This window comes from Rhinolophus sinicus, linkage group LG12 (genome assembly GCF_036562045.2).
Source record: "Rhinolophus sinicus isolate RSC01 linkage group LG12, ASM3656204v1, whole genome shotgun sequence".
NCBI classification, from domain to species: domain Eukaryota; kingdom Metazoa; phylum Chordata; class Mammalia; order Chiroptera; family Rhinolophidae; genus Rhinolophus; species Rhinolophus sinicus.
The window spans coordinates 13519998-13547713 of NC_133761.1; the positions used below are offsets into that span (position 1 = coordinate 13519998).

At 40.2% G+C, this 27716-nt stretch overlaps 1 protein-coding gene across 1 annotated transcript; it reads left to right on the top strand.

Moving 5' to 3' along the window:
• The first annotated feature begins 575 nt into the window (after positions 1-575).
• HAS2 (hyaluronan synthase 2) lies at positions 576-27716 on the top strand. Its single transcript, XM_019713473.2, has 4 exons — positions 576-1255; positions 13278-13904; positions 23321-23422; positions 24893-27716. Exons 2-4 carry the CDS (start codon positions 13278-13280, stop codon positions 25820-25822), a joined length of 1659 nt encoding a protein of 552 aa, XP_019569032.1. The 5' UTR covers positions 576-1255; the 3' UTR covers positions 25823-27716.

Here is a 27716-nt window from a genome sequence, read left to right on the forward strand (position 1 = left end):
TTCCGCCCATCCAGAGTGGAAACATGTGTAAGGGGGACTTGAACATTTGACATCAGAAACTTCTGAGTTGGAGGGAAGAAAGGGTTAATGGACCAGTCGCCGACTTTTTAGTGGCAGCCGGCTTTGCGAGGCTCCCGGGCGCGCACACACACACACCTCCCAGCTCTCTCAACCCCGCGTGGTTACTTAGCCTAACCATCTGGCCTTAAAGCAAATTACTTAAACACCAAGGGGAGTTGATCCCCAGGAGGGAATCCTGGTAACTCGGAAAGAAGTTCAGGGATGTCTACAAAGCATGGCTTCCCGGCTCCACCGCTGGAGACAGGAGGGACTCAGGTGGTGGCCAGCTTGTGTGCACTGCATCTCTCTGCACACGTTAGCAATCACGTTAATTGAATTCATTGGAGTTTAGAACCGGCCTCGAGCTCAGAGAGGGCTTTGAATGGCCAATTTCTCTCTCTCCCTTTCCTCCTCCCCGCCTCCGGCCCGCCCGCCCACCCGCGCTCCCAGTTCCCTCCCCTTCGGGTTCCCCAGTCCGCACCTCCCTTCTCCACTCCCCTCACCCCCCACTCCCTTCTCCGCCCTATTAAAACACCCACCAGCTCACTAGTTAAGACCCCCTTAAGTTGGAGGAGGCAGAAAGGCAACAACTGCGAGGAAGGAGAAGTCAAGACGTCTGGAAAGAATTACCCAGTCCTGGCTTCCAGCAGCCCATTGAACCAGGGACGTGAATCAGCCCCAGCCAAAGACTTTCTCCCGATTCTGCGCTTCCTGGGTTCTGCTGAGTCTTCACCCGTCTTTCTTTTTTTTTTTTTCTGACACGAAAAAGAGAAGAGACTTTACGATATCAGGGGAGAGGGACTGGAGCAAAAAAAGAAAAAAGAAAAAAAAAGAAAAAGGAAAAAAAAGAAAAAAAAAGAAAAAAGAAAGAACAACACTCACAAAATAATAATAAATAAGAAAGTTAATTTATTTTTAAAGCACAGACTTTTCTTTTAAGAATTAATAGACTGAAGTGCAACGGAAATATCAAAGAGAATAGTAGTGAATTTTCCTTTTAAAGTGGGGGAGAACCAAACCTTGAAGACGCCCCCATCCTTTTTAAATGTTGTTTTTAAATTTTTTATTTTTTTTGGCCGGTCGTCTCAAATTCATCTGATCTCTTATTACCTCAATTTTGGAAACTGCCCGCCACCGGCCCTCCGGGACCACACAGACAGGCTGAGGACAACTTTATGACCAAGAGCTGAACAAGGTACGTTACACTGGCGCGATTTGGTGAAGGATGAGGGTCCTCCAATAGGCCAGGGAGAGGGAAGAAATTATCAACGTAAGTGTTAAAAATTTTAAAGTTAGTTTTCGACAGAAAAGTTTGAGATCAGAAAATTTCCAACAGACTAAAAATCAGGGAACTTCAGACCACTGTCAGGCTTAGCAATTTATCTTTTACCATCCCTGTGGCGCTCTCCAGAAATCCGCTGCCTTGCTAGGAACACAGGTAAACTCTGCCCGGGAAAGACTGCACGTCCCGGGATGTACTTTTCCATTCCGCATCTTCCGGAGCTACCGAGTTAGGGAACACGAATTTCGACTGTGTAAAGAAAATGTATTCCGCATAGCCGCTTCCTTCCCCCTTACCTTCCCATCCCTTTCCTTCTTTTTTTCCCACACTCTCGATGTGGGGAGGAAAACCCTGGAACAACCCAGCGCGTTTTACTTCCAAGTGGGAAGCCTGCTTCTTACTTGTAATGCAAAGGGTTAAAGCGATCCGGGCTCCCAGCTTCGGAGCTGGGACCCCAGAGAAGGAGGGCCCTCCGCTACCTCGTCTCAGCTACCGGCCTCGCTCGGCCACTCCCCCCTTTTTCTCCCGCCTCCCCTCTTTTGCACTGCCTGCACCCCCATTAAAATGTCAGGCTGGGTCTGTCCGGGCTCAGCTGGGCTCCGGAAGCCTTATTCGGGCCAGGGGTCCCTGAGGCCAGCGGTGGCTGTCGCAGACTTCAGCAGGAGGAGGGCGCGCATCCCTGCTCCGCTCCGGGCCCGCCCGCCGGCCGCCCGGGGGCAGGGCGTGCCTGGGGACCGCGCGCGGCGCGCCGGCAGCTGCAAAGTCCCGGGAGCCAATTCCGACGTGGCACCGAGCACGCTGGCGCTTCTTTCCGCAGCTGCAGCGCCAGGCACAGCCGGGTGGGGGGTTTGGGGGCGCCGTTCCGAGAGCCCAGTCCGGGGTTGGGGGCGGGGGTCTGCGGGAGCCAGGGGTGAAGGTGGGAGGCGAGCCAGAGGCTGGGTTGGGTGGGATGATCAACACCTTGGGCAGAATTCGTCACGCTGGTTCCCGCCCAGCTTGAGCCAGGACTCTGAAATGGGTCCATGTGAAGCGGAGGGCGGGTCTGAAAGAAGGGTCTGTGTGAGGGCGAGAACTGGGAGGCGAGGGAAGCTTTTTCCTCCGGCCAAGGAAACGCGCTGAAAGGATAATTAAGGCTGGAAAGAGGATCTGGGAGCGGAGAGGCGGTGCCTGGGGAGGAGGCTTTACACGACCCGGCTCCTATTACACAGCCTTAGGTGCCAGCTTCCCCTGCGCCTCTCCCTCCGTTCCCCAAACGCCGGCGCGCAGCACTTGGACTCTTCGGCCCCGCGCGCCACCGGAGCCAGCGAGCTGCTAGAGCCGCGCTCCCAGGAGGTGCGTGTAAGAGCCCTGTCGGCCCCTCCCTGCCCAACTTCCCACCCTTGGGGACCGTTGCTGCCGGGTGTCTCCCGAACAGCTGCGCAGAAAAGCTACTCTCCTCCAACCCACGTGGCTAGCTTGGGGATTGCCTTTGACGTCACGCTCAGCGGGGAGGTGTGACGCAATAGATCGGGAAGCGCTGATTGGCCATGAAGGGCTTCCCCGAACTCGAGGTCTGATTATATAGAGTTTCAGCTCAGTGTCAAAGTTAAGGTAGTTCTTGGTTGGGCTTTGCTGAAGACAGTGCTGCGGTTGATAAGAAAGAGAATTTACCCGTTGTAGATTTCAAGGTTCCCCTCCCCCGTTTGCCCCTCTCTCCCCGCAGATTACTCATTACAGAGAATGCATATGATAATGTATCCTTGGAGGTGTTAAAAGGGATTATGAACTTTTAGAAAAGGTCATTTTAACAAAAAATTTAAAAGGTCAACACATTCAAACATGCCAATGAAATGTTTAAAATTAAAATGTGTATTTATATAGAATTGGCTGGAACAAATATATGCCCAACAAACTATTTGTAGACACAACTTTAAATTTTACAGAAAAGAACTCCTAAATTCTAAACTTTTTCATTCCAATGTGTGCAAGCTGACACATTCATTATATTAATTTTCACTGCATTTTTCTAGAGGCTAAATGCATACCTCATACAACCGAGGTAAAGTTTGTTTAATACCCATCATAATCCATCAAAGGTTTTCCTAGTATTTTGACTATTCTTTTACGTTTTTAATAAACGTTTAACTCTTTAAAGTACCTGTTTTAGGATGTATGTTATGTTGTATATGTGTTTGCAATTGTGGAACAAACCAGAATTCTAAATAGACATTTGTGGATTACAGCATTGTAATTAGGATATTATCACTCCTCCTTTTCATTCATATATTACTTGACTTGGGTGAATAGAAAAATGTATTGTAGACGTATTGACAAATATATATTATCTTGAGTTGCTTGTATTGTTCCTAGAACTGAATCCTCACTTTACCAGAGAAAGTTATGCAGCTTACAAAAATTCAAGGCCATAAATTGGTGGCTAGTATCAAATTAGAATGTCACTCACCACAAAGCAGAGATGATACTTGGCCAACTACCTTCCTGGAAAAAAGGAATTGTGCAACAAATGAATAAGAAACTTACTAGAAAGTAAGGCAGATTGGGTAATTCAATTTATAGAATAACCCCACAATGTTGAATTTCATGAATACTTCCTCACACATGTTTTCCATACCAGTTAAGATTTCTTTCAAAACATTTTTTCCCTTGAATTTTTAAACACACACCTTTCCCTGATTCATTTACTTTCCATTCATTGGCACTGTGGGGTAAACGCTTATCTATGGATCAATGTGAAGATCCCTTTTGGCAAAGTCAGTTACATTTTAAATCTAAGGACAAGTAGTTTGTTACATTATTAGCTTCCTGACTTTCACGTGTGGGAGCAATGAGTTAATGAAATGGGAGAATAGAGCATAAACCCCACTAGCCCTCCCTGGGTTCTCTTTTTATCCATGCACACCCAGGCTGTGTTCCACCAAGAGGCTGAAAGGACAGAGCCATTGGCAGCTGGTATGACAGCTGAATGTGGGGACAGCTCCCTGAAGAAAAATCACTTCCATCACCCCAGCTTAGTTTTAATCTTTTCCTCTCTAGCAGCAATCTGCATAGAATAAGTAACATCTTATTGCATGTACCTTAAGTTATCCAAGTCTATTTTGAATGTTATTTAGGTAGACATACTATATACTGCCTTGCTCACAATCTAGAAAGATGTTACTGATACGAGTCAAAATATATATATATATATAATAATATATATATATATACATAAGACAAGGTCATACTGTTAAGTATTTTATTATTTAAAGAAATATTTATGAATGAATGCCTCTTAAATGCATACAGCTGTACTGCAGATTATTAAAAATGAGTAAGATGCAGTTCACATTTTAATGGGATTCATCACACAAAAAGTGTACTCAAGTCTTCAAATAACCATAGTGTAAGGCAAAATAGGTTCTGGCCCATAAGAAAAGTAAAATAATAGCTACTGTTTATCACATGTCTAATATGTCTTAGACAGTGAGTTAGACACTTTCCATACATTGTATCTAACATCCTCACCCCAACCCTGCCCTAGAAAAGAAAACTTTATAAATAAAGGATCCTTGCCCAGAAAGATTAAGCAACTTTATCAAAGTCACAGTGTTAGGAATATGTGTGGATGGAATTTAATCCAAGAAACAGTGAATGCTAGAATGCCTTTGAACTGGATATGTATGCTGCAGCTGGATTAGTCACGTTTTATGGAGTCCCAAATAGACAAGAAATCACATTTGATTCAGAGAGATCAGGAAAGACTCATGAATAGACTTGGTTGGCATTGGTGGCACCTAAAGACATCGTGCCCAAGAACCAGTGGAGGAAAAGAGAACTAAGATTCCATGTCAAGTCTTTTTGTAATGTTTCCCTTTGCCACACTGAAACTTTTGGATGAAGTTTAGCTAGTGAAGTTCAAGAACCAATAGGGCAGTTAGGAGAACTGGCATCCTAGGAGTAATTGACTCATATTAATGGTGCAAATGAAGAGAAATCTGAAACCTAAAGCTCTAGATCCAGACACAGCTGGGGTGACCAGGCCTTTGAAAGGCTTTATCACCTGACCCTGCAAGCTTGGCTCCAGCATCTCTGCTAGGATAACTGCAGTGAGACTGGAGAAAAAGGCCCACTTCAAAGTGCAGAGCGTGGAAACCAGAGTGTACTCTTTCCAAAGGTCAAGCTGAGCTGCTTCAGTATATTATCTTAACTGGGCATTCTGATTTCTGGACTTTTAAAATCTGTGCTGACTGATCTGGGTGGGATTTACTTTGAAAGGAGTCCTGTGTAATATCCTTGGTTTTCTTGATCTGTTATAAGTAATCAAACATACTTTAGACACCGCTACATTAATCATCCCTCCCTCTCACGCCTGAATTCAACCTTTGTAATTATGGACTACTTAGCATTTGACTGAAAGGTTTAAATGTTTAAGTGAAGGTAAGATTTTTTTTTTCTTTCTAAATTTTACCTAGAACTTAAAATTGGGCACGAATGAATCAAACAATGTATGGTTAATAGTTTTACTTAATCCTTGAGCTTTCTGTTAGGAAAAAAATTGTGACTAGTTGCTTAATTTTGTGCAAATATCTATAGTGCATATGTGCACACAGTTGCTTAATAGCAGGTTATCTTGAAGGATCATGCCGAAATATTAAAACAAAAACTTACCAAAAATGATAAAATGCAAAAAACAAAAAGTCCTAATGTTCTAAGATAGTGAAGGAGGAATGAGAAATGTCTGTTTTGAAAAATAAAATACATGGGGAAAATTGTGTCTGAGGGTAAATTTTTATTAGGGTTCAACTAGTTGTACCAAGAGGCTTGTTAGCTGCCCCAAAGTTACACTTCTGTCTAGCATAGTAAACTGGTATCATCTCCCACATTTATAAGCATGTTTTTATTAAAAGGTGTAATAAGGTGTCGTGGTCAAGATCATAGTCTCCATGGTCAAATAATGGTCACACTCCTTGGTGTGAATATCAGCTCCACCATTAAGCCTTTGTGTATTTTTCTCTGAGCCTTAGTTTCCTAATCTGTAAAATGGAGCAGACAGAAGCTCCTCAGTTTGCTGTGAAGATTAAATGAAATGTATTAAAGTGCTTAGCAAGATGTCTGGTATGTAGGAAGTGTTAAATAAATATTGATTATTATTATTTCAGAATATAGATGCTAAAGACAATTTCCTAATCATATCATCATAGGATATTATGATATTTTAAAAATCCAATTTACTTAAGTTAAAAACAAAAAACAATTCACCCACTTCTCCCACCTCCAATCCTCCCACCTCTGTCAAGCACCAGTCTGTTCTCTGTATCTGTGAGCTCAGCTTTTATTTATTTATTTACTTACCGATTTGATTCCACATGTAAAAAGTCACACAGTATCGTCTCTCTGACCCATTTCAGTTAGAACAATTCCCTTGAGGTCCATCCATGCTGTCACAAATGGCAAGATTTCATTTTTCTTTATGACTGAATCACACACACACACACACACACACACACACACACACACACACACCTCTATCCTTTTATCTATCAACGGACACTTAAGTTGTTTCCCTATCTTGGCTATTGTAAAGAATGCTACAATGTACATGGGGGCACAGATACTTTTTCAGATTAGTGTATTTGTTGTCTTCTATTTTCCTTTTCTAGCTTTGTTTTCCAAAGTTCTCCTAGAATTGATCTGGTACTCAACCCTCGCCCCCATTATCTTTAGATACCTGAGCAAGAAATTATGGAACTGTTTTTTTTAAAGAACAAAAACTGCTGATTGAGGGGTACTCTTAATGGCTCTTATATTCACTGCAGCAAACATAGGGGAGGGACCTGTGCTCTGTCAGTCTGCGCTGACTGCCTGAGTCCAGATGGACTTACTCATTTACTCAGGATGTATTGTTGAGTATCTACTATGTGCCAGAACCTGTTTTCATTTTTTGGTACAGGAATGCACAGTTGATTGAGACTCACAAGTCCTATAGCCGTACAGTGTACATAGTGCTATTTAGAAAATCAAGCAGGATCCAGGGGAGAGAGTGACAGGGAGTGAAGATAAGGGATTGATAAGCTAAGAGGTGTCTTTTGGACTAATGTCTGCAGCCTTTCCCGGATGCTGACTCTACTAATTTGAATTCACGTCAGCTTCCCCCAGATCCAAAATGAAAGGACCACTTTATGAAGCTATGGGGACTCGGTTCTTGCCACTGCACTAGGGCAGTGAGATCAGCTGTCATTCTCTCTCATCCAATATTTGCCCTCTGGTTAATACGAGAAGGTCAAGGGGACGGAAATGGCTCTGATGCCCAATGACCCATAGCATCCTACTTGGGGTATATAATCTAACAGCAAGTCTTGTATCTGCTCTGTGGGTGGAACCAATGGAAACCAGTGCCTTTATTATTGTAAAATAGGATTTGGGCAGCACTGCTGTTGCATAGATGGACCCACCAGCTTCCTTTACGACAACCTCATTCCATGTGCCTTTTGGCTATACCCATATAGAAAATTATACGAGCTCAGGTATCTTCTGAGTAGTGGCTGGTTTTTGTCTGTACCTTAGTGCGTGTCAATTCATCATTTTTCATAACAGCAGAAAGACAGTTTTCAAAGTTCTTTTCTAATCTTTTTTTTGTTTTTAATTTTATTGGGGAATATTGGGGGACAGTGTGTTTCTCCAGGTCCCACCAGCTCTAAGTAGTTGTCCTTCAATCTAGTTATGGAGGGCGCAGCTCAGCTCCAAGACCTGTTGCCGTTTTCAATCTTAGTTGCAGGGAGCACAGCCCACCATCCCATGTGGGAATTGAACTGGCCACCTTGTTGTTGAGAGCGTGCGTTCTAAGCAACTGAGCCATCCGGCTGCCCCTCTGGAAGCTCAGCTGTGACTCGTTGTCTGCAGTCTAGTTGTGGAGGGCGCAGCTCACTGGCCCATGTGGGACTCGAACTGGCCACCTTGTTGTTGAGAGCTTGTGCTCTAACCAACTGAGCCACTCGGCTGCCCTCTAATCTTTTCTTATACAACACGTTTTACTTATCCAGAAACGAAAGGATGCTGCCTATTTTGTGATGAGCGTTCAAATCTATTTAGCAAATATTTACTGAGAATATTCGAATCACCTGGCATTATGCCTGCTTGTGGCTACTACTCCTTGTTTTGCGACTTTGAGCAAGTTACTTAGATACTGGGTCTTGGTTTCCTTGTCAGATGTATATGTTATTTGTAACATGAGATTAACAACCTATTTACCACTTAAAGTTATTAAAACTAAGTAGGATCATGCTATTCAACAAAACAAACAAAACTTGCTCCACTGCCTGGAACCTAATGAATGATGAATAAATATCAGCTGACATAACAATGATGCCGATATGGTATTGATAAAGTTATATCCATTCATTCAGTAAATACTTACTACGAACCATAAGTCAGGTTGGTAGTCAGTAAATATTTATAAAGAATATAACTCAGGTTTTTGTCCTTGGGACACATTAGTGAAAACAGATAAAAAAAATGCCTGTTGGCTCTGTGGAACCTACATTATAGTACACCAAGCCGTTCTTTAACACTTGGTTTGGCTTAGAATTCTGTGAAGAATAGTACTTAGTGAATAACTGTTATGAGGGCCAATAGCAACCGAAAAAAAAAATCAATGAATAAGGGAAAGTCTACTGGTCCAAAACAAAAAAAATGCAAGCTTTATATTTTAAATATGAAAGTTAGATTTCTAAATCATCTTTCTATCTAGCAGTAAGGTCTTATGATCTAGGATGAAACTAACCAGATTTTCCAATTTAACAATAAAGCCATATGTCTGACATGGAGAGTTTGCTTATGAAACAGAGTGTTTGAATTGGGGATTGTCTCAGAAAGTCTCACACATATGGTGCCCATATCTATGAAATCACCCAGGGGAAATTATAAAGAAACACATCCTGTGTGTCCCTCCCTGAGATCAATGTATTCCCTCAGTTAAGCCGGCTCTGAAATATGCCATTTACCCTTTGGCCTAGACTGAGATGCTGTGTGTGTGTCATACTAGGCAACAATGCGGTACTGCGCAGAAATAGAAAGGTTTGATTCTAGCCACATCACTGCAAATTACTAGCAACTTTTCCCAGGCTTCAAAAGGACATTCTGTAGACTCCTATGATGTAAGAGGGTGTTCCCACTTCAGCTGTGGCCAGCAGATGCTATGTGAACACTCTCTGTCCACGTGCTGATAAAAGCAAGGAAAATGTGAATAATGGAAAAAGAATAGCAGGCAGTTCTTTTGCTGGCTATGGTGATTTTAAACACAAGTGAAACACACACTTCAGCTTCTCCCTGGCAGAGGGTTTTAGTCCCCTTGAAAATTTTCACTCTTGTGCGAATGACTCACGTCTCAGACACAGAGGAGTTCCAAGTCTGGTGCTCCCAGCACCTTTAGGCATTGGTTAATGCACCCTTTGGGAGTTTTCAGCATCCCGCCAGCTGTTTTCATTAACAAGGGATGCTGTGCTCTCTTGCCTTTCACTGAAAACTCAGCAGTTCACCACTCCCCTAAGCCTGAACTTTTCCATTTGTGCTGCGATTAGCTTTATCAAGGCTCATGTGTTACGTATTATGGTGTCCTATATAAGAGCTAGAAGTGGAACACACATTTTTTTTTTCTTTTTTAAGGAGGGCGCAGCTCACAGTGGCCCATGTGGGGATTGAACCTGTAACCTTGGCGTTATTAGCACTGAGCTCTAACCAACTGAGCCAACCGGCCACCCCTTTTGTGTGTGTGTGTGTGTATTTGTGTGTGTGTGTGTGTGTGTGTGTGTGTGTGTGTGTTAGCTTCCTTGTTAGCCGATTCTTTAAACTACATTGCATTTCTGATTTTTAAAAACACTTTCACAAACACTGATTTTGCTCCTCCCTGCAGCCTTGGGTGGGGTCATTGACAAGTACTACCATATCATCTCTACTTAACAAAAGAAAACAGTGTACACAAGCTCAAGTCCTGGTCTCCAGGCTATGTTGCATGACCTAGGTTATATACATATATATTTTTAAGATTTTATTGGGGAAGAGTGTGTACTTCCAGGACTTTTTTCCAAGTCAAGTTATTGTCCTTTCAGTCTTAGTTGTGGAGGGTGCTGTTCAGCTTCAAGCTGTTGTCCTTTCAGTCTTAGTTGCAGAGGGCGCAGCTCAGCTCCAGGTCCAGTTGTCATTGCTAGTTGCAGGGGGCGCAGCCCACCATCCCTTGCGGGACTTGAGGAGTTGAACCAGCAACCATGTGGTTGAGAGCCCACTGGCCCATGTGGGAATCAAACTGGCAGCCTTCGGAGTCAGGAGCATGGAGCTCTAACTGCCTGAGCCACCGGGCCCGCCCCAACCTGGGTTATATTCTTAGGGTATACTAAACCCAAAATGCATGATGGGTAAACAAACAACAACTCAAATTATTTCTTGGTGTCAGAGTCTAGGGGAGGAATTCCTGATTGGTGGCTGGCTCCTCCCATGTGGCAGTTCAAGAACCAAGCTCCCTATAACTGTGGGCTGTGCAATCCCCTAGGACCTTGTTGATCTGAGCATCAAGGCTATGGAAGTCAAAGAGATTGCAGGAGGCCCACTCTACTCTCCCTTTCAAAAGTCTCTATTGAGAGTGGCCCATCTCCAGTTTGCCAAGGCTGGACCATCATGGCCACATTGACTAGTCTGTGCTCCAAAGGAAAGAAAACAATTGGTGAGCAGCTACACTAAAGTATTCAGATTCACTCAGGACCCCTTCAGTGTGTGACCCCAGGGATGAGAAGGTGAACGTTGCCTCTTGGAGCTGCTCAACTGGATGGTCAAGTAACAGCCAAGATCATACTAGGTGCTATGTGGACATTCAATTTGAAGCCTTAATGTGGAATAGGACAATATAGATAGCATATCCAGCAAGAGATTTTGCAGAGATAATTGCTTAGCTAATGTTTCCATTGAAAATAGATTTACTTAGCTTTCAAAAACTAGTTGAATTAAAGAAAAAGATTAAGTATTCATTATCTGTAAAGGTGACAAAAACCCTGAAGTTGCTGTGAATGATTGAAGATGGGGACACTGCATTTGTACCAATTATATCCCTTATTATAGTTCAGTCTTAGAAGAGGAGGAAAATAAGCTTTAGGGGGAAAAACAAAACCGTGATCATTGTGATTTATAATAAAAAAATATACAATTGAACCCTTGACTAATTCAAGGATTGGGCTACCCACCCACTCAGAAATCCCAGTATAATTTAAGTTGACCCTCCACATTCAAGGGTAGAAAATCCATGTATAAGTGGACCCACACACAATTCAAACCTGTGTTGTTCAACGGCCAAGTATATGCTTCTAAAGTCTTTGGAATTTCCTAAGTGAGGAGAGCCATGGAGGTGTGTTTTGTTAAGTTAATGAGGTGACTTGGAAAGCACCTAAGGATGAGAGAAGACTTGTCAGTGGAGCCAACCATGTGATTGGAGGATATAAACTTCCAGTCCCACCCCTAGTCCTTTTGGGAGAGGAGAGGGGTTGGAGATTGAGTTCAGTTGCCAACGGCCAATGGTGCCTATGTAATTGAAGCCTCTGCAAGAACCCTGAAGGAGAGTGTTTGGAGAGCATCTGGGTTGGTGATCTGGAGAGAGTAGCAAACTCAGAGTAGGGAAGCTCTGCACCCTTCCCTACACATTGCTGTATGAATCTTTGGCTGTTCCTGGGTTATATCCTTTTATAATAAACCAGTAATGTAAATAAATGAGTTGCCTGAGTTATGTGAGCTGCTTCAGCGAATTAACTGGAGCCAAGGAGGGGTCTTGGGAAGCTCTGATTTATAGTCAGAAGTACAGGTGACAATCTGAGCTTGACACTGGCATCTGAAGGTGGGGGGCGGAGGTTGGAGCTGCTTTGTGGCACTGAACCCTTAACCTGTGGAATCTGACACCATCAGGTAGATAGTGTCAGAATTGATTAAATTGTAGGACACATAGCTGGTGTCCAGAGACTTGTTTATTGTATGTGTGGGAAACCTCCTCCCCCACACACATTGGAATTGGGTCCAGAAACCCAAAAAGAAAACTGAAAAGAAAGGTCTACCAGACATCTCCTTTTTTTTTTTTTTACACTTAATGTTGGAGATGCTTTAATGGTCCTCCTAAAGTCCAGTTGTTCAAAACCTTAATCAGGAGATACAAAAACTGTAGGGGGGAGTACAAAATTGGCTATGAGTAAGAGCTGAAATGTGTTTCAGGTTTAATGTTACAGCTTTTAAAAGGATGGGAAACTTACCTATTGAAGTTAAGCATGATGCTACTTTATGACATCTTTGTGCAAACATTTATTGTGTGCTTTCTGTATTCCAGTAAGGTTCCTTCTCCCCAAGATCTAACCATCTGGTGTTAGTGATGGTGGATGGAGGGGACGGCCCTCTGAACAGAATACTGCAATTCAGAATTGCAGGGGCTTTGATAGATGACTATGGGATATCCAGGCATCAAGCCTTTTCATGTCAGCAGAGACTTTGGAAATAATCGAGTCTAAACTCCCTCAGTTAACAGATTAAAACAATGGAGGCCCAGAGAGGTAACCTCTAAAGCTTACATAGCTAGTTGATGCAAGAGCTGGTACTAGAATCCAGGTGTCCTGATCTCCAACCACGGCTGGCTGCATGGAGAAAGGGTGTGAGCTGAGGGATTTGCATTGGAGATGAGATGAAATTACACACGAGCAATTGAGCAAAATCTCCTGTGGATGTTTTCCTGGTCGGTATTGGGGGTGAGGAGACAACATGGTGTAGGAAGAAAGGTTTCCTTGATCACTAGGGGAGTTCGGATCTACACCTCCCTAGCTCTGACGACATACGTAGACCTCCCGAATGCTCCTGCTCTAATACTGTTCCCACGATACCATGTATATAACAAGTGTGGGACGAGAGTCGTTCACCAATGTTTTGTTTGCTTGTATTACAGATGCATTGTGAGAGGTTTCTATGTATCCTGAGAATAATTGGAACCACACTCTTTGGAGTCTCTCTCCTCCTGGGAATCACAGCTGCTTATATTGTTGGCTACCAGTTTATCCAAACCGATAACTACTATTTCTCTTTTGGACTGTATGGTGCCTTTTTAGCATCACACCTCATCATCCAAAGCCTATTTGCCTTTTTGGAGCACCGAAAAATGAAAAAATCCCTGGAAACCCCCATCAAATTGAACAAATCTGTTGCTCTTTGCATCGCTGCATATCAGGAAGATCCTGACTACTTACGGAAATGTTTGCAATCTGTGAAAAGGCTCACCTACCCTGGGATTAAAGTTGTCATGGTCATAGATGGGAACTCGGAAGATGACCTGTACATGATGGACATTTTCAGTGAAGTCATGGGCAGGGACAAATCAGCCACTTATATCTGGAAGAACAACTTTCACGAGAAGGGTCCTGGTGAGACGGAAGAATCACATAAAGAAAGCTCACAACATGTCACCCAGTTGGTCCTGTCCAACAAAAGTATTTGCATCATGCAGAAATGGGGTGGAAAGAGAGAAGTCATGTACACGGCCTTCAGAGCACTGGGACGAAGTGTGGATTATGTACAGGTAGGTTTCCGAATTGCTGCCAGGGCAAACATACATTTAAATAAAGCAGCTTTTGTATCTCTCCAGTCATATGCTTATATCCCATCCGTGTCACTTCTGAACACAGTACTCCTTTCAGTTCATTTGAAAACAGCATGACTGTTGAAAAGCACATTTTGAAAGAGAGGGGAAAAAAATCTTGTAAAACTGTTAAGACTATCTATGAAAATGCTTAACTTGTGCAGTGTTATTGGTGGGAAATCAAGATTATTTTGAACAGGAGACCCTTCCTTCTTTTCTCTCCCCTTCCCTTCCCTTCTCTGCCCCCTTGTTTCTGCCAAGTCAAATCCAACGTCATTTTCCACACTCTTAAAATCTCGAGCCTTGTAAGAAAATAGTGTCTGCCGAGCAGAAGGGTCTTGAGAAAATCTGCAGCCGGCCCAAGGGAAGGCTATAAAATGTGTTTCATGGAGACCCAGCAAAATGGGGGGTGATGAGAACAATTTTGATTGAAAAGGGTAAGGAATTCAAAACTGAGACAGAGAGAGAAAGAAAAGGAAGGAAAATGAAAAGGGGAGAAAGAAAGAAACCTTCCCAGAGTAAAACCCAAAGTAATGTTTATTTCACTCCCCAAACAGCATTACCTCACTCACTGCAACTTGACCTTTGAAAGCGTTTGTGATGGTGTTTGCTTGCATGAAAATTAGACAGGCTGGTCTCATTAATTTCCTGACTGCTCACTCTAGGGTTTCTTTCTCCTCTCCTAGTTCTTATTGAAACTTTCTTCTTTAGGATGTTAGTAGGGTCCCTGTGAGTTTTCAAGGTGTAAAAAATTTTCTCAAAATACTCCTACTTTAGTTAGATTTTGGCCGTGGAGAAGGGAGAAATGTCTCTGGTTAAAAAAAAAAGAAAGAAAAGAAAAAAATCCACTGGGACACTTGTCCCTTTCTCTTAAAAGTGCAATCCTGCTTTTCAGAAGCCCCATCCTATACCTTGGGGACTTTATTGCTGCACAGTCATGCCCAGTGGGTCTGTCTGTAATGGGATGACAACGGGCGCTGGCTTTGGAGTCAGTTGACTGAGGTTCTAATCCAGATACTCACTGGATGACTGAGCAGGACCTCCTCCAATCTCACAAGGGGTTTGAGGTAACAATTTCAAAAAATGTTAAGTGTACAAAAATTACAAAGGTAGCATAAGTTGTTAATGATGGTATTGTCCATATTATGAAAACATTTGCTGTTTATTTGACTCGAAAATTTTTGTCCAGGTTCATCATGACCACAGAGCTCATTTTGGTTCATCTAAAGAGTTTTGAGGCAATTCTTCAATTGATACCAATCTGCATATTTACTGATCTCTGTTTTAGGGAGTTTATAGAGTTTCAACCCCAAGTTTCTCCTAATTTCTACAACTTTCAAAATTAAGGTAGTTTCAGTTAACTCAGGACATTTTTACCTATGAATATAGTGCCACTTCAGGCCCAGAGGAGGGATGAAATGACCCATGTAAAGGAAGGGGTGACTGGAGAACTTACAGAGAGGATTTGAAGAAGGCAGCTCTGGGCCTAAAATGAGAAACCATCTGTTTTGATTTTTTTGCTTTTAATTCCAGTTAAAACAATTGCTGCATTTGTCATTTCTCATCAAGACAGTGATTTTGTGGGTGTTCTTCTTTTTTTTTTTTTAAAATCTGCTCCTCCCAAACCCCCTTTTCTCATCATTCTTGTTTTGAACTTTGTTTGTATCCTTGACAACTTGACATTGTGCCTGTCCAGGAAAAAATAATACAAAATATAAAATACTGGAGTAGGCTTTCTGCTGGAGCCCTAATTAGGCTGGAGAGCTTTCCTTTCTTCAGGCTGAAGCCTCTGGATAGACTGATGGGAGCAGCAGCTGGTAACCCTCCTGGGACTCTCAGTCTATTCCAAGTGCTCAAACAAGGGTGAAAAATCTTGTGGCATTCTGTAACCAGAATGTAATTCCACCCTGCCATCCCTCATCAAATTCCCCAACATTTAACGATGTGTGCCCTATAAAAATGGCAATGTTGTAAGGTTCAAACTAATACACTATCATCTAACATTCTGACTGACCCAGGGTCTGAGGGTTTCAGAGAAGAAGCCACAGAAAGACAAAAGAGAGCCCGGTGGAAGATGTTGGCCACTCAGCATTACAAGCGATTGAGAGACCAAATTTGGAGCTCAGGTTGATTAGGGAAGGAAGGAAGCAAAGTTCAGGTGCTAATACACAAGAGGAAATGGGGGCTACAGGAAGAAATTGACCATCTGGTCACATATTTGCTAACCTGGCTGGAAAACACTGCTTCACTGTGCAGAGAAATGGCCAAAATGATTGGTTTCCAGTTGCAGCTGGGTCTTTGGCACCAGTCAGTACTCTTTTTACTTGCTCCTAAATAGATGTCTTGCTTATTGCTCTCATGACCTATTATTTCATACCTTCACCACTCTTCCAGCTCCCTACCCAAACTCCTCCCTGCTTAACTACTAACAGATGACCTTGCCTCTTATGAAAGAGAAAATCAAAAGTACTGGTTCTGAATGCCATCAAGAGCTTTACTCTCTCCTTCTTACAGTGTCAAGGATTCCCAACCTCACGTCCTATCTCCAAGTTAACCTTTCCACAGACACTCCTGGGACTTTGGGTTGCCTCCCTCTGGTCTCCTCCAGAACAAAGCTTTACATCAATTACTACCTCTCCCTCCATCTCTTTCCTTTCATTTCTACTTCTCTCTGACGACTCCCTTAGCTTTAAAGTCCTTCAAATAATTAAAGCTGACATGGACTATGGGGAGAAGCTTTAGTCTAGGAGAAAGCCAGTGAGTGTGGTATGATGCTAGTGGCTGCTTTTAGAGATGGAGGAGCTAGAAAGACAGAAGAAAAACAATAAAATGAGAAAAGAAGATGAAGGAAGTGAGAAATAAAGAGCATGAGGAAGATTTTCTTAGTTTTGAATCAAAGTATTTTCTGGGCAAACTTACTTTTTTATTTCACAGTAGGACAGATCCAGAGCTGTCTGGATATGGCTTAATTAAGGTAGGGCATAAGTCTTATTTTTTTTTGCCTTTGAAAACAAACAGTATTTATAATAGCATTTTATTAACCAAAGTAACACGTTTATGGCAGTACGTTTTAAAACTATAGAAAAAAGCACAATGAGCTAAATTAAAATGAGCTGCATCACAGACATGACCCACAGATTATCAAATTTAATACTCTCCAGTGTATACATTTCTATTTTTCCCTTATTTTTGGTATTATATTATATTGACATTTTTGTGGGGGTTTTTTGTACTTAACAATATCGGGAGACTTTAAGTATCCTTTGATGTCTAGATTATACAATTGCTTTATTCATATCTCTTATCACCGAACGTGGATAATAAGTGACCAACATAAGTGGTCACCATGCTGTGCGACAAAGGACAAACTAATACCCCTGATGTGTACATTAGGGATTTTGCAGGTGGAAAATGCACAATACGTATGAACATTTTCTAAAGGGAAGAAGGCAATTTTATTGTTAATGTTAATTTAATCTGGCAGCATCCTAGGTACCCAAGATTCTTTGAGCAGCAGAAAGGACTAAATCATTCATAATAAGAGTTGATCCTTGTTATTCACGGATTCTGGATTTGCAAATTACACTCTTCACTAAAATGGATTTGTAACCCCCAAATCAATACTTGCAAGTGCTTTTATGATCATTTACAGACATGCAGCGTGGCAAAAACTTGGATTCAGTCTAGGTGCATGTTCCTAGCTGAGGCCAAACAAGACCAAGCTGGGCCTTCTTGTTTCAGCTTTTCTACTGTCACCAAGTCACTTCTTCATCGTCTATGTGGTATCATATTTTTCACATTTTGGAGATGTATCTGTTTAACATGGCTCCAAGTGTAGTAGTGCAAGAAGGCTGTGATTGCCTATGGAGAAAATGTTAGAGCTTTGTTTAGGCTTGAGTTACAGCGCTGTTAGCCATGAGTTCGATGTCAATCTCACACACACACACAGTGTATAATATTTATATATATATATACACACACTATATACATGTATACTATATATTATATATACTATATATTATATATTTAATATATAGTGTATTAAAACAGATACAAATAAAACAAGGTTAGGTATTGATCAGCAGACACAATTGTTGTGACCCAAGGCTCGGAGGAACCTAACCCTGTATTTCTGCTAGAAAAAAGTTTTTGCTATTTGCTAAGTCAGTGTTCACAGAAACTTAGTAGAACATAACTACTGAGAGTAATGAGAGTCCACTGTATGCAATATTTGATTGGTTCCTGTTCTGTATAGGAAGCCTAAGCAATGGGAAATATTCTGAGCACCGATGTTGAGAGTGTTATATGTCTCTTTGTATCCTTCATTTTAGAGGATAATATTAAGGGCACAGTGAAATAGAAATGGGGAAATATGAATTCTAGACGGAACTCTGTTGTTTACTTGGTATAGAATGAATGCTCTCTGAGATCGCTCCCAGCTCAGGACTCTAATTCAGGACTCTAACATTTTAGTTTCTTTCTAGTAACACACTGTGTTTCCCCGAAAATAAGACCTAGCCGGACCATCAGCTCTAATGCGTCTTATAGAGCAAAAATTAATATAAGACCCGGTCTTATATTATATAATGTAAGACCCGGTCTTATATTATATAAAATAAGACCGGGTCTTATATTATAGTAAAATAAGACCGGGTCTTATATTATAGTAAAATAAGACTGGGTCTTATATTAATTTTTGCTCCAAAAGACACATTAGAGCTGGTTGTCCGGCTAGGTCTTATTTTCGGGGAAACACGGTAGTCTAATTGTAGATCGTTTCAGACACATTTGAATTTGTTCATTGTGATAAGAGAATTCTCTATAGGTAATCAATTCCCATGTTCTTTTAGAGATTCTACTGGGTCATCTATTTGTAGTAAGGGTCATCATCCATTAGGTAGGTGTTTACTTAGGGAGCATAAAAATGTAAAGATTATTACCTAAGACTAGTGGCTACTTCTACAGTCCCTTGTAATTTACAAGGTACTTTTTAGGCTTTGTCCCATCCAGTACCATGATGATGGTAAGTGGCTTGTTCAAGGTCATAGAACTAGTGAGATGTAAGACTCAAGACTTAATTGAGGCCTCTTGATTCTGATGGCATTTCTTATCATACGCAAATCTTGGCTAAAGAAAAACATCTAATTTATTAATATTTTATATTTTTTTATGCAGTTACTATTTATAACATGGAAATGGAGATAACCTTTAAAACAATCTATTAGAATTGGGGCCTAGAATACATTAATCGCAACTTTTTTTAAATTTGCTTTTTATTATTTTACCTTTTTTTTTTTCAATTTTAGGAAAGAGATCCCTGCTCCTGTAACCAATTATTTTAGTCCCAAGGTTGGCAAACTTTGCTTGTCAAAGGCTTGGTAGTAAATATTAGGCTTTGTAGGCCATGCGGTCTCTGTTGCAAATTCATCAACTTTGCTCTTTTAGTGTGAAAGCAACTGTAGATAATAGGAAAACGAATGTGCATGCCTGAGTTCCGATACAACTTTATTTATGAAGATTGAAATGTGAATTTCATATTTTTCATGTGTTACAAAATAGTCTTTTGATGTTCAACTATTTAAAAAGGTAAAAACCATGTTCAGCCCAGAGGCCTATCAAAACAGGTGGCAGGCTGGACTTGGCCTACAGAACTAAGTTTGCCACCCACTGTTATTGATAGGAAAGGAGAAGCACTGAACTCTTGGCTAGGATAGTGAAGGAGGAAGAGCCATGGTCTGACATACTTTCATTGATGATTTGTTGTTAAGAATGAGGTGGCTGGTTCCTCCCAACAAGCTCTCTTTGCCTTTACATTTTCCACTAATTTTAGTCAAAATTTGGTGACTTCGTTTCACTTCAGAATCTCCTAGTGAGAAATCTTAGGACTAGTGATCATGTGGCTTAAGCAAATTCCAGTGACAACATTCAGTGTGGACAGAAAAACGTTTTGATTTGTTCTCTGCTTCTGGTGTGCAAATCATGTCCTGTAGTTTCTCTCCATGTGAGGTTAAGCTCTGTGTGAACTGGTGGATATCCCCCCACAGCGTCTTAGCCTAGAGCTAAATAATCAACCAGCATTCATGACATTACATATTTGTTATTAATTGGCGAGGAGACAATTAAACATCTTGTTCCTACTATACTGACTTTACGAGGAGCTAAAGTTACTCTCTTTGCACACTAAAATGTAAATACTATTAGGTTCATGAACATACATGCTTGTACATACTTTCAAAGATTCTGGCTTTCTAGTTGGCATATTCAATCACCAAATAACATCCAGAAATTGAACTTCACAAAGCTCTTTAAATCCACTGTCACAAACCCCTTCCCAAGACGTTTCTCAGAGCTTTCTCTTCTGACAGTTAAACTCCCTATGCAAACAGTCTCTCTCAGAGAACTTCTGGTGAGGGGCAGGGCTAATTTAAATATGCGGAACCTCAGAAGTTTGGTTCAAGTTCAGTCATTTGTAAGGGGCAGTTCCCTTGGTCTGCTTATGCTCACAAGCATGCGGGGTTATTTGAACATTAATTCTAGATTGCCCCCTTCCTGTTGTTTTTAGACTTATTTTAGCTTTCTGGTTTTACCTTTCCCAGCTTGAGTCAACATAAGTGGGTGTGGCCATGAACTCTCAGGATGTTGGATTCTAAAGGTGGACTGAACTTCTGCCTTTAGTTTCTCTACCCTCCTCACAACTCTGCCTGCTCTGTAGCCACATTCAAACCAGTGATAGACAAGGCATGGCAGAGGCAAAACATTGCTTTGGAGGAATTTCTTTAGGCTTCTGAGGCTTGAGATGCTTGGGTAGAAATCCAAGTATTAGTAAAATCCTATTTTTTACTGTGAAAAACTAATGCCTAGCTGCTGTCAATTTTTTTTCCTTCCCTAAAAGAGACCATGCTGGACCAAACTAGAATGCTGAAAAATAAGAATAAGTAAATAAACAAATACATTAGTACATGGGTTTTTATTTAGAAAATGGATGCTTCTAAATAAGTTAAATAAAATAAAGAATTCAGAAGTTAACCCTAAAATTGATATAGTTAAATCCAGAGAGGCGATAATTTCATTTTTTATAATTGGATACCCCATAAACTCCAATAATGCATTTAAACTGCTGTTTTCACAAACATGTATACCCAACAAAATGTATACACATTTTAAGAAAGGAAAAACCTGTGTTAAAATTATAAAACTCAATATATACCAATAACAAAAGATGAATACAAGTCTACGTGTATACATTTTTTGGACACCCCCGGTATATACACTTTTAAACAGATACCAGAAATTTATTATTCTTCTTCTTAAATTTTTCTTATCTGTATTACCCCATTATAGAAAGATCTAAATGTTTTATTTTAATTTTTTTATTAGATTCACGTGTACAAAACAACCTAGTGATTAGACATTTATATACCTCACAAAATGATAACCCCAATAAGTCTATTACCCATCTGCCATATAGTTATTACAATGTTATTGACTATATTTCCCCATATTGTACTTTATGTCTCTGTGACTATTTTTTTAAAATTACAGTTGACATTCAATATTATTTTGTATTAGTTTCAGGTGTACATATAAATATAGTTTTCCAGAAAAAATAGCTATTAGTAAAATTTAGACAGGCACATTTTTAAAAATATTGAGATTCCCTAGCTAATTATGTGAAGGACTCTATATATATCTGTATCCCCTTCAACTCTGAGAGTTTCTTTTACAAATTGTTTTCTTAGTTTTTTGTTTTCATTTAAAACTGGTGTATGAAATCCCTATTTCTATAATGCAGTTGAGAACTGTAAAGATAATTCCTTTTGATATAAATAAATAGCATAAATCTTGATTAAATCCATCCAGTATAGCCAGAGTTGATGGTAAAATAATGAGAACTGCAGATTACACCTCAGTTGCTGCCAATCATGTCATTTATTGTTTCCATGGGGATGTTAAACTGGTTCATTGCATGTCAACTTTGAACACTTTATATCTACTAGGGCCTTGCTGCATTCCCCAGAAAAGAATACTATGTCTTATTAGTATCAATCAGGGAGAGCGAGGTAGCAGTACTTTTCCTACTGCTGATTTCTTTGATCATGTGGAAGAACCTCCATCCACAAGTATAACTCACCTGTGGGAAAGGTAGTAGCCGTTCCCAGTTGTCTCATTTCTCCCTAAGAGAAGTGACTTAAACTGATTGGTGAGTATGGAAGGAGTAAGGGGTAGCCCAGCTCCTGCTTCCTCCTTCCTTCTGGGAGTAGGCTACCACCAAGGTGCAAGCATCTGTGATACCTTCTGCAGGAAGAGGCTGGCCCCTTTGGATGCTATTGAGAATAGATAACTAATACTGGGGAACATAATTATGAAGCCCGCTACTCTACAGAAATAAGCCCTGTTCTCCACATCAGCTTTATGAGTATACAGCTGAGATTTTGGTTTCTCATCTCCTTTATTCTATCTCATTTTCCAGTTGGTTCAGAAATCAGCCTGGAAAGACAAGTACTGATTATAACTTTGTCCCATTGGGCCACCAGTAGAAATGCCTGTCGCAGGTTCGTGGGTATAGACTAATCTGAATAATTTTCTTGAAATCCTAGTTGATTTGGTTTCATAATTGCTTTTTTTGATTCATATAAGCATTGTACCATTAGCATTTCTAGAACAGCTTAAGATAATATATATCTGCTTTTATAGTCAAAGGGCTAGATGAAACTTAATGCTCTAGAACAAAAACATGAGCTGAGGGTTCTGCTAGCTCCCTTTTTGATGCTTTGTCATCTGCCAAGGTCATATGGACATCTCACTTCAGAATTATACAGCCAGCTGTAGGAGATTGTTCTGTCTTTTACTCATCATATTAAAATGGGAGGGGGAAATAACTTTTCAATAAACCTCCCTTTTAGTACAGTAATAGCAGTTTTTCTATCATTATTCAGACCTGAAGGACAAGTTGCCTAAAAGCCTTATTTAAGCCAATTGAAAAAAAAATAAAATCTAGGGGTGACCAAACCAAGATGTTTTCCAAATCCTAGAAAACTGGGATGTTACTGCGACATGAGACTTTTCATTGCCCAAATTGGGAACATCCATGGCAAACGGGGACATGCTGGTCACCCTATAAGACATACCTAGTGCCTACATTCCAGCAATGTCATGAATTTAAATAAGGAGCTTGCTGTAAACAAGCACGTTGTATGGGCCGTGATATGTAACAAACTCTGTCATCCCTGTGATACGTCTTATTGAGGCCTTGTGACAATAAGGCTGAAGGCATAATGTGCAGGCCCAATTTTGATTGTACAGAGCACACTCACAGTTCTTCCATTCCTTTAACTCATTTTCTACTTTCTTTGCAGGTTTGTGATTCAGACACCATGCTTGACCCAGCCTCATCTGTGGAGATGGTAAAAGTTTTAGAAGAGGACCCCATGGTTGGAGGTGTCGGTGGAGATGTCCAGGTGCATATGGCTGCACGTTTTTCCCGAGTCACTTTTAGTAGCACTTCTTAGTCATTGACTTGATGAACATATATTTACTACTCACAGAAAGCTGTGCCAGGAATCATTTTTGGTGCTAAAGATACATAAGAATGTGCTTTGGACTACTTTATTGCCTCTTCTATCAAATTGAAATAATTTAGGATTTCTTTGCTTATCCTGGGATATAACCCATGTCTGTAGTGCCTGATAAGTTATATATAACATACTGTAAATGTGTAATGATTTCCACCAGATCTTCTTGAGCCATAACTTCATGTTCTGGAAGAATCTGATGTTGGAGTTCATTTAGTTGCAAATGAACTAAATTATGGCAGGAAATGAATTCTATATCTTATATATTTAAAAGCTGATCAATATGTGCTTGATGAAAAAATACAAGTTGGAAAACAAAAGGAACAGAAACTACAACTCAAATTTGTACTAATAAGAAAGGCAGAGAAGCAATGAATTAATAAGTGGGTTTTCCAATTATTATTTACTTCTCACTAATTATTACTTATTTCCCATTATTTGCTATCCATGGAGAAACAATTAGTGCAGCAAAGATTAATGAAGGCGATTTGCAATTTGTGGAATGGGAAACTGAATACGTAAAAATACGTCAACAATAAATTGAGTCCTTTGCTAGTGTGAGATCACATTTTAGCCAAAGGTGAAAAGCACATTGAAATTTTACTTTAAAGTTTAGGTGTTGTGTTGCTGTATGATGCATTTTGTATATGCATGATGAAAGTGAAGGCAAAGAAAAGATACGACAATGGATAAAAAATAACCTGGTGATAAAAATGAAACGTGCAGCACCCAGATGAACACTGAACAAAATTGAAACAGGGTAGAATTTAGAAATATTGCCAAGAAAAAGCTTATAATTTTGAATATTCTTTACACGAGCATTATTTCAGGATTCAAGTTTTCGGGGGAGGCCAGAGCAAACCCTTTTATCACTGGCATTGCAAAAAGCGGGGAAGAAGGAAAATTTATAGCCAAGGGTTGGATGAGTCGGAAATGAACCAGAACAGACGGGAACAGGCCTTAAACCCTTCAGATCTTAGATGGTAGAAAAGAGTGGCTGGGGAGAAGAATTGAGGGATTGAGAACTAAAACCTAATTTAAAAAAAAAAACCAACAAAAACCACCTCAGTGTTATAATAAGAACAAGAACAAAAAGCATAGCAAGAAGAAGTCAGAGAGCGATGAAGTAGAAAATAATGTCGGAGTCCCAACACATACCCCCAGCTTATCAAATTAATCTAGTAATATAGACTCAGAGAAAATAAAATATAATCATGTCAACAAGAAGAAGGGAGCCAAAATAATAGGCCAAAATAACAAACCTCTAAATAGTAAGTAACCTCACAACAGTACAGATTTTGTTGGTATTTTAAGCTAAGGTTTATCTTTTATTTACTTATTTTTCCCTTTTTGCAGATTTTAAACAAGTATGATTCCTGGATCTCCTTCCTCAGCAGTGTGAGATACTGGATGGCTTTTAACATAGAAAGGGCCTGTCAGTCTTATTTCGGTTGTGTCCAGTGCATTAGCGGGCCTCTGGGAATGTACAGAAACTCCTTGCTGCATGAATTTGTGGAAGATTGGTACAATCAGGAGTTTATGGGCAGCCAATGCAGTTTTGGGGATGACCGGCATCTAACGAACCGAGTGCTGAGTCTGGGCTACGCAACGAAATACACGGCTCGATCCAAGTGCCTTACAGAAACGCCTGTAGAATATCTCAGGTGGTTAAACCAACAGACCCGTTGGAGCAAGTCGTACTTCCGAGAGTGGCTGTACAATGCCATGTGGTTCCATAAACATCACTTGTGGATGACCTACGAAGCAGTTATCACTGGATTCTTCCCTTTCTTTCTCATTGCCACAGTAATCCAGCTCTTCTACCGGGGCAAGATTTGGAACATCCTCCTTTTCTTGTTAACTGTCCAGTTAGTAGGGCTCATAAAATCATCCTTTGCCAGCTGCCTTAGAGGAAATATCGTCATGGTCTTCATGTCCCTCTACTCAGTGCTGTACATGTCAAGTTTACTTCCCGCCAAGATGTTTGCAATCGCAACGATCAACAAAGCTGGGTGGGGCACATCTGGAAGGAAAACTATTGTTGTTAATTTCATAGGACTCATTCCAGTGTCGGTTTGGTTTACAATCCTCCTGGGTGGTGTGATTTTCACCATTTATAAGGAATCTAAAAAGCCATTCTCAGAATCCAAGCAGACAGTTCTAATTGTTGGAACGTTGCTCTACGTATGCTATTGGGTCATGCTTTTGACTCTGTATGTGGTTCTCATCAGTAAATGTGGCAGGCGGAAGAAGGGACAACAGTACGACATGGTGCTTGATGTATGATGTTCCCTTGTTTGACATTTGCAATCACACATGCAGACACACAAAACCTGAGTTCCTCTAGGGACTGTCCAATATTGTGGCATCAGATAATGCCACCAAAGGAGACATATCACTGCTGCTGGGACTTGAACAAAGACATTTATTTTGATTCTGCCAAAGTAAAGTGATACACCAACAAGAAGAAACTCAGATTTAACTTGTTATTTCTATGAAAATGGGAAGAATTCTTTGTTTATGCACTTTTTCCTTACTGTACATCTGCCTAACAGTGTTTTGCCCTATATACCTCACTAGCCATGCTTTATGTGGGTTATCATGGAAGAAAAGGATTTTGGAAACTCAAGGAAAAGTTCTTACAACATATACAACCTAACTTATGGACTGTGTTGATAGCTAATTTTTTTTTTTAAAGGATTTTCTGTTTAACTCTACCAAATGAAATGCCAAAGGAAATTTTAAAGGCCGTTGGCTGTGCTGTATTTTTATATAATTGTACTGTGTTTTAAAATTTTGTATGCCAATTTTTAAAACAAATTCTGCATATTCTATATTTTACTTCTCTGCCAAAATACACCTGTTCTTCCTCCTTTTAAAAATAAAATAGGTTCTAAAAAAATTCAAACTTATAAAAAAACCTACCCAAAATGTGAAGCTTGGTTGACTGATGTTCATGATAGAAAGAATAAACTGTTTTTCTCTCTCTCTACCTTTTAAAATCGAATAGTTTATTTCTGTGAAAAGTATTTAAACGTTCAATATTTTAACTTTTTTTTCATTCTTTTAGAAAAGGCCAATATACCTGTCACACTTTGGGAGTAAAAATACATACTTATATGTACAAAAAAAATAAATCATTGAAAATCAAGGCCAAAGGGGTAGAAAAGTGCAATTTTTTCATAAGATTAATAAAAGGGAATGCTAGTCCTCAAAAGAAAACACTGGGCATCCAGCACTGGACATAACATACGTATCAAAGATGAATAATCGATGGAGATTCTGGCAGTGTTTTCCCAGGCTGAGTAAAAAAGGAAAGTGGAAAAAATTATCTGTATAATTTGGACAAATACAATGTAGTTCATCATTTTGTTCTGTGGCCTGAATTCACCAAATCCTGTCTATATATTTAACATTTTATACCTGTCTTTTTTTTTCAGTTTGCCAGTTCACTTTACATGTTAGTATGAGATTTCCATGTTTGAGTTGGATAAATTATAATAAATATAAAGCATTTAGATTCAAAATAGCAGATTCATGTTCTATCCTTTTACTTTCTAGGGAGGAATTTTTTTTTCTGAATTATACAGATAATTTCTTCATCTCTTCTGTTCTTGGCCTACGTAGATATGTTTACATAGCAGAAATGATATCAAGGTTTAATAAGTGTATCAAGAATTGGCACATAAAAAATAAAAGATGAACCAGGTACCTGTAGTCCAGCTAAGCTTGCTTCTCCAGAGCCTTGGTTATCCATTTTGACCTTTGACACGACCCATCTTGTCTTGTAGCTGGTGCCATGCAGACCTGTGTTTTAAAAACAATCGAACACATGAGTAGTTGCAGAAAAAGTATTGTGATGAAGCAGTCATGCGGAGAAGGGTTGGACTCTGTTTCCTGCCTTTCTGCTTCTTTTCCATGCAGACCTCTATGTTCCATCTATCCTGCCTAAGAAAAAGCTGCACATTCTACCTTCGGAATACAAAAAGGTACATAACATTCTGCGACTTGCTGATTGGAGAGCTTGTGGGAAACAAACACCATGCCAATAAATGAGACGAAAACTTGAGTTTGCCTTTTTAACTATTTATGTTCTAAGTTAAGCTTTGATAACATTCAAATGTCAAATTCGCTCATTCTTATAAAAGATTGAATTAATTGCCTGTATTTATTTTAGCAA

Bases quoted from the DNA above. Each gene is read 5' to 3' on its own strand.
- HAS2 (XM_019713473.2), top strand. From the start codon at position 13,278: ATGCATTGTGAGAGGTTTCTATGTATCCTGAGAATAATTGGAACCACA. The intron at 13,905-23,320 runs GTAGGTTTCCGA...CTTTCTTTGCAG, and splicing joins GAAGTGTGGATTATGTACAG to GTTTGTGATTCAGACACCAT. The intron at 23,423-24,892 runs GTGCATATGGCT...CCCTTTTTGCAG, and splicing joins GTGTCGGTGGAGATGTCCAG to ATTTTAAACAAGTATGATTC.